This window comes from Labeo rohita, unplaced genomic scaffold (genome assembly GCF_022985175.1).
Source record: "Labeo rohita strain BAU-BD-2019 unplaced genomic scaffold, IGBB_LRoh.1.0 scaffold_900, whole genome shotgun sequence".
Classification (NCBI taxonomy): Eukaryota; Metazoa; Chordata; class Actinopteri; order Cypriniformes; family Cyprinidae; genus Labeo; species Labeo rohita.
This window is the reverse complement of record NW_026129855.1, coordinates 1,601-8,978: the sequence shown is the minus strand read 5'-3', so window position 1 is coordinate 8,978 and position 7,378 is coordinate 1,601. Positions and strand designations below refer to the sequence as shown.

At 33.0% G+C, this 7,378-nt stretch overlaps 1 protein-coding gene across 2 annotated transcripts; it reads left to right on the top strand.

Annotated features, from left to right (window-relative positions):
• The first annotated feature begins 358 nt into the window (after positions 1–358).
• On the top strand, positions 359–6,880 carry LOC127162351 (SLAM family member 6-like). Of its 2 annotated transcripts, none has more exons than XM_051105152.1 (4): positions 359–535; positions 724–1,050; positions 5,384–5,668; positions 5,831–6,880. In XM_051105152.1, exons 1-4 carry the CDS (start codon positions 490–492, stop codon positions 5,881–5,883), a joined length of 711 nt encoding a protein of 236 aa, XP_050961109.1. In that variant the 5' UTR covers positions 359–489; the 3' UTR covers positions 5,884–6,880. The 2 variants fall into 2 exon arrangements, 1 of the variants encoding a protein (XP_050961109.1); XR_007827320.1 differs by lacking the exons at positions 359–535; positions 724–1,050 and adding exons at positions 4,572–4,687; positions 4,851–4,965.
• The last annotated feature ends 498 nt before the right edge of the window (positions 6,881–7,378 follow it).

Below are 7,378 nucleotides of genomic sequence, written 5' to 3'. Positions count from 1 at the left end.
AGCACTCATTCATGAGATGTTTTGGTGTCAGATCTTCTGTTATTGAGGTCAGTAAATGTTTCTGAGCTGAATTCATGTGGTTTAATGTGCTGGGAGGATCTTCAGCTAATGCACACAATGTTAGACAATGTGTGTTTGTGTTCATGTTTATGAGAGTGAGATGTGCTGTTTTTTTGTTTTGTTGTTGTTGTTGTTTATTTTCTTATAAACCCAAACAGATGTTTTGAAAATCTGCTAGACATTGAAATGAGAGTTTTCAGATGAAGAGTAATCCAGAATGATGTTGTGATTGTCAATGCAATTTAAGAAGAAGATAAAAAAATTAATTAAACTTTGAATAGAGAGCACAGGCAGAGTCAAAATGTGAATGAAGACCACTAAAACTAGTTCACACACATTTAGCAGTCTAGATTTAGGAAATAGCTGCACTTTTTGTTCAGGAAGTTTCTCTTCTGTGTCTGAAGTGACTTTCGGTTGGATGTTTTCAGCATGATGTCCTCTCATCTGTGTGCTCTGAACCTGTTTGTTCTTTGTGGTAAGTATCTCTTAAAATACTTCTATAATACTTTCAATCAGTAAATGTGAAGCATTTAGTTAAACACAAGTGCATTTCCACAAAACTTTAAAAATACATTTTACATTTTAGAACTGCATGATTAAGCTCCAGGAAATTAAATTATTCAGTCTGTGTCTGATAATGATACATTTTCATTTGTTCTCCAGGTGTGTTTGGTGATACAGATGTAATGAAGTCAGTATCAGTGACTGAGGGAGATTCTGTCACTTTACCGACAAATGTTACTACAGTACAGAGAGATGATCAGATACTGTGGATGTTTGGACCTAAAGAGACTCGAATAGCTGAAATCTATAAGCAGAGCATTGATATGTTTAGCAGTGATGAAACATTTGGAGACAGACTGCAGATGGACTCTTTCACTGGATCTCTGACCATCAGAAACATCAGAACCACAGACTCTGGACTTTATAAACGACAGATCCGCAGCAACAGAGGAAACTCAGACAAGACATTCAATGTTATTGTCTATGGTAAGACAAATGGCTTCAGCTCTTATATGTATAAATGCATGTAAAGATTATTATTGATCTGGTAGTAGTGAATCAGAAGTGACAACAATAAAAATTAGGGTTTCTTAAAAATAAAATGCATTTCCCATCTACTTTTATTTTCCACCAGCAAACTATAAACCAATATTCTTTCTTTAAACAGAATGTTTAATTATTATGTAATGCAGGATTTTTTTTATTATTATTATATATTTATTGTGGATAATTGTTACACATGTTTTGTGAATTGTTATCCCTTCGAAGAAATTAAGTGTGTAAGGGACCAAAAATATATTTATATATGCAAAGGAAATACATTTTTACACATACATTTACTGTAGTAATTCACTTATTGCCAGTCATGTAATAAAATATAGACTGTGTCTGTATACATGACAATTTTAAATGGACTAGTAAACACAGCTGTAACGTGTAATTTTTAAAGTACATAACATTTTACCAAGAAATACTGGCTAAGAAATACTAGTTTGTGATATCAAGGAAAATAATGAGCTGTTTTGTACCACTAAAAATTACTGGAAGCTGATGACAGTGAAAGCCTTCGAAACATTCAGATTACAAATGACCGCACCCACTCTTACTTGAAAAATGAGGTGAATATATTGTTCTTTACATGTTTTCCAGCTCGTCTGCCTGTTCCTCTCATCACCAGTAACTTTTTAAACTGTCTAGCATCATCAGTGTCCAAATGTTCACTGCTGTGTTCAGTGTGGAATGTGAGTGATGTGACTCTCTCCTGGTACAAAGGAAACAGTTTATTGTCCAGCATCAGTGTGTCTGATCTCAGCATCAGTCTCTCTCTACCTCTGGAGGTGGAATATCAGGATAACAACACTTACAGCTGTGTGATCAACAATCCCATCAGCAACCAGACTCAACATCTGGACATCAGTCAATGTCAGCGATGTACAGGTCAGGGCCAATATTTTCAACATTTTCTTTCTAAATATGCTGTTCATGTTGTGTATGAATAAAGTCAGACTCAATGGATTGAACATTTTCCCTGTTTTTTTTGTTTTTTTTTTTGCAGAAACAGCCCACTGGTCATATTTCTTGCTACTTTCAGCCATTTGTGTGCTGCTGCTGATCATTTCTACATGTGTGTTTTACTGTTGCTGCAGGACATGCAACCAAGAAACACCAGAAGGCAAGTATTACTACAACTGACATGACATAAAATGACTCTTTATGTTTATATGCAAAATAGAAATATGCTTTATATAATTAATGTAAACACTGTAAATTCTAATTAGTAAACCTTACTTTAAAAAAGCATGCAAACCAATTGCCTTGAAAAACTAAGTTAAGTGAAATAAGAATATTGTTTTGTACTTACAAAGGTTTATTTATTGTAAACTTACACGCAAGTTCTGGTAAATCAGAAGCACTTAGTTGTATTTACTTGAACAGAACTCTAATTTACTTGCTAAAACCATGCACGTTACTCTGGTGCTAAAGTAATGCTTACTTGGTTTATTTGAAGCTATCATTTTGCATGGTTTTAGCAAGTAAATTAGTTATTTTCAAGTAAATACAACTAAGCACTTAAATTACTAGTCTAGTAATTAAGTGCTTAAAAAACACATTACAAATTAATGAAAACAATGTTCCATTCATATGACACATACATTTTCTCAAAAATTAAGGCAGTAACAAATCAAAGTTAAACGTAATGCATTTTTAAAATGTTTTTCAGTGCAGTTTTAAATACAAACCAACAACAATCTGATTTAGGGTGCACTTTCTGTAAAAAGTAGAGGTAGCAGTAGGAGGATGAGTTTAAGTATCCTCATACTGCTTAATTTTCTTTTTTTGGGTGAACTAGGTATATAATCAGCATTAATCTTTATAGAAGTATCTCAGTAATATAAGAGCAAATACAAATAAAATTTTCCCACAATTATGTGCTTCTTTAAGGTGTAATTTTTTTTAGAACTTACAAAGCGGGTTAGTAGTAGAAGTATTTGGGGTAACCACAAAATGAAACAGGAAGGCCTGAGATGGGTGTGTGGTGCTGTCAAATCTGGGTTCTAGAAGTAAAAAAAAAAAAAAAAAGAAAGAAAACAAAACAAAGTTGAAGACATTCAAATGTTAAAGTACAAATATTTTTTATTTTAAAATTTTGAAAACAATTAACGTAGCAACATACATTTTTTACGGGTTGTAGGGTATGAAGTGTCCTCTTAGATCTGCAAAAAATAAATAAATAAATAAAAAAATAATAATAAATAAAAAATAACAGGTTACAGGTATACTGCATATGCAAGATTTTTTTTTTAAATGAAATTGTAAATAGTGTAGCACAGTGATTACGGGGTGAAAAAACTGCTGTACTGCTGTTTATTTTCTTAAGATGAAATACCTCACCTCCAGTGTACTGAGGCTTACTAAGTAAGCCTTACTAAAAGCATCAAGTAAACTGGTCTAATCACCTTGAAATTAGCTTTAACTTAATAAAACCTAGTAAGTAGAACAACTAAGTAAAGATAACCAATTATATAGACGTAAGGTACACTTTTGGATTTTACAGTGAAGTTGCAGAATCAGCACCTGATGTTAAAAACACCCAACATCTGCATGTGTTTGTTTTTGTAGATGAGAAAAATCTGTCAGAATACACACAGATCATCTACCGTCTACAGATCTGACACAGATCACTGATCATCACCCATAATACACCACAGGACTGCTTTCACTGGACTTCAACATGATTTATAAAAATAGTTTATCATTCACATACACATTTCCTTTAAATGGTAAAATAAATCACCAAGAGCCTAAAAAGGCTAAAAATGAACAAAAATAAAGTATTTCAACAATTTTTATAAAATATAAACATTTTCAACATTTAATTTAAAGCTGTTTCTAAATGTACCTGGTCACTTCCTACATATTAAAACGTGAATTTGTGCTTAAACATTGTCATAGACACACAACTATGTTTTATTATAATATAAATGTTTTTATAATAATAAATGCTTGATTTTCTGTCAGTGTTTTCTGACTTAAGATCAATCTGTTTTATTTCAATTACATATTGCATAAATCATTTGAAAGAGATTTGTGATTATATTGTGAGAGAAGCAGCACTCGTTCATGAAATGTTTTGGTGTCAGACCTTCTGTTATTGAGGTCAGTAAATGTGTCTGTTGAATGCATGTGGTTTAATGTGCTGGGAGGATCTTCAGCTAATGCACACAATGTTAGACAATGTGTGCTTGTGTTCCTGTTTATGAGAGTGTGAGATGTGCAGTTTTTTTTTTTTTTTTTTTTTTTCCTTACAACCACGAATAAACCTTCTGAAAGCTGGCTAGACACTGAAATGAGAGTTTTCAGGTGAAGAGTGATCCAGAATGATGTTGTGATTGTCATTGTCAATGCAATTTAAGAAGAAGATAATACAATGATTAAACTTTGAATAGAGAGTGCAGTCAGAGTTGAAATGTGAATGAAAACTAGTTCACACACATTTAGCAGTCTAGATTTAGGAAGTAGCTGTACTTTCAGGAAGTTGCTCTTCTGTGTCTAAAGTGACTCTCGGATGTTTCCAGCATGATGTCCTCTCATCTGTGTGCTCTGATCTTGTTTGTTCTTTGTGGTAAGTAACATTTAAAATACTTATATTTTAATATAAGTAATATATAAGTAATAAGTAAGATAATAAAAATATGTTTTACCTTTTAGAGGTGCATGATTAAGCTCCAGGAATTTAAATTATTCAGTCTCTGTCTGATAAAGATACAATTTTATTTGTTCTTCAGGTGTGTTAGGTGATACAGATGTAATGAAGTCAGTCTCAGTGACTGAGACTTTATAAACGACAGATTCTCAGCAACAGAGGGAATTTAGACAAGACATTCAATGTTACTGTCTATGGTAAGACAAATGGCTTTAACTTGTATATGTATAAATGCATGTGAAGCTTATTATTGATTAGTAGTGAATCAGAAATGACAAAAATAAAAATTAGGGTTTGTTTAAAATAAAATACATTTCCCATCTACTTTTATTTTCCACCAGCAAACTATAATCCAGTATCCTTTCTTTAAACAAAATGAATTGATCTTTTTTTTTTTTTTTTAACTAATATGTTTTATTTTTATTTATTATATAGTTATGCATGTTATAGTTATATATTATATAGTTATGCATTTTGTATTGTTATCCCTGTGAAGAAATTAACTGTTTAGGGACCAAAAATTACAACATTCAGATTATATTCAGATAACAAATGACCGCACACACTCTTACTTGAAAAATGAGGTGAATATATTGTTCTTTACATGTTTTCCAGCTCATCTGCCTGTTCCTCTCATCACCAGTAACTTTTTAAACTGTCTAGCATCATCAGTGTCCAAATGTTCACTGCTGTGTTCAGTGGTGAATGTGAGTGATGTGACTCTCTCCTGGTACAAAGAAAACAGTTTATTGTCCAGCATCAGTGTGTCTGGTCTCAGCATCAGTCTCTCTCTACCTCTGGAGGTGGAATATCAAGATAAAAACAGCTGTGTGATCAACAATCCCATCAGAAACCAGACTCAACATGTGGACATCAGTGAAGTCTGTCAGACACCTTCAGGTATGTCAATATTATATTCACACTGAATCAATCAGAATCTGATCGTTCCCAGTGCCCCTTTAATTATTTATTATCAGTTCGGTGCTATAATGTGCAGCAGAAGCTCAATGACTGTTTGTGTTTACAGTAGTCTGATGACTTCTTGTGTTTTATCTGTTGCAGAATCCAGACGATCTTTACTTTTTGGTTGTATTTCCTGCTGTTGCCGCTGTTGATCACAGTTGTAGTCATGTCAATGTTCTGTCACCGTAAAAACTATGCACAAACTAAACAAGATGGCAAGTATTATGAATAATTTTAAAAAGGGGGAAAATTATACAAATGTTTAGAAGTGGCAACAAATTTTGTAAACACAATTTATTTAATTTGATGAATTATTATCAAACAGCTCAGGCTAATGAAGAAGTTGTTTATACGGAAGCAACATTAATACCACACAGAGCTCCAGATGCTGTAAGATGTTTGTTATTCTCCGCACTAAATTGCATTGCTTACAGACGCCCTGCTAAGTATTGTTTTGTGTGTGTGTGTCTGCTTGTGGCCATTTTTATATACATTATTTATTTTTTTATTTATTTAATGGATGGCTGAATTCTATGGGACACACTGTATCTGTGCTTTAAGCATGTGTAGTATCAGCTCTGTTCTTGATGTGCGTCTCTTTTCTTACAGGAAGCTAATGGGTGTGATTCAATGGTATAAGTCGTGTTGAGACGATTGTAGGATATACCATCAACTCGATGCTAGGAGTTTCAGGGGCTCATGCATGTAAAAATGCCTTTAGTATATTACTCCACCTTAAAAAGTGGTAACTTGCAAACATTACCGAAAAGAGTCTATACAGTTGTTTTCTTGGACAATATGTGTCTTTTTGTTGAAAAGTCATATGCAGCCTGAACATACTGTTAATATGAAAGAATAAACCATATTTTTATTTATTTATTTATTTATTTATTTATTTTCCAGTGTAAATCTATTCGCTGTGCTAATGGCTCCCTCTGCTGACTGTTTGTGTGACTTACAGGAATCAGTGAGATAATGTATTGGGCTGGTTGGCATGGTTAAATCTGTTAGTCACAAATCATCTTTCTCCAATAACAGCTTTTCTCCAGAAGTATCTGTGTATTCTGAAGAAATAATTTAAACACCACTGCCCTAAACTATACATAGGTAAATAAAAAAAATAAATTAATTAAAAAAAAAAAAAAAAAAGTACTTCAAAAGTGAACTGACAGTGAACTGACTGTTCACTACTCCTTTTTTAAAGCTATAGGTAAAAATCACATTCAGGCCCTCGCTCCCTCGTTGGGCCCTTGGAACCTTCCACCCTTTTACAGCACCCCTGCTGCATGGCAGCAACTTCATCTGTTGTAGCTATATACTTTTAATATCCTATGCTGTATATGTCAGTGACCAGACTGTCTTGGAGTTCTATACTTGTGAATATTGAATTCAGCTGATTGTTGTTTATCTGTCTTCTTATCTACCTAGAAAAAGGGTGAATATTGATTGTAAAAAAAAATTGTAAAAATATGTTTTGCTAGACTTTTTCAGCCTGTATTGGATGAGTGTGCAGTTAGCCACTTTCCTGTTTACATGTTCTATTGGCTTTACACACTTGCAGTAAAAGGACTTATTTTTTCTTATTTGGAGTTCTACAATTTTCTTAAGATAATAATACTCACAGATTAATTTGCAGCTCTTTATTAC

Coding starts and splice junctions, on each gene's coding strand:
- LOC127162351 (XM_051105152.1), top strand. CDS start 490: ATGATGTCCTCTCATCTGTGTGCTCTGAACCTGTTTGTTCTTTGTG. Junction 536..723: donor GAACCTGTTTGTTCTTTGTG/GTAAGTATCTCT, acceptor TTTGTTCTCCAG/GTGTGTTTGGTGATACAGAT. Junction 5,669..5,830: donor AGTCTGTCAGACACCTTCAG/GTATGTCAATAT, acceptor TATCTGTTGCAG/AATCCAGACGATCTTTACTT.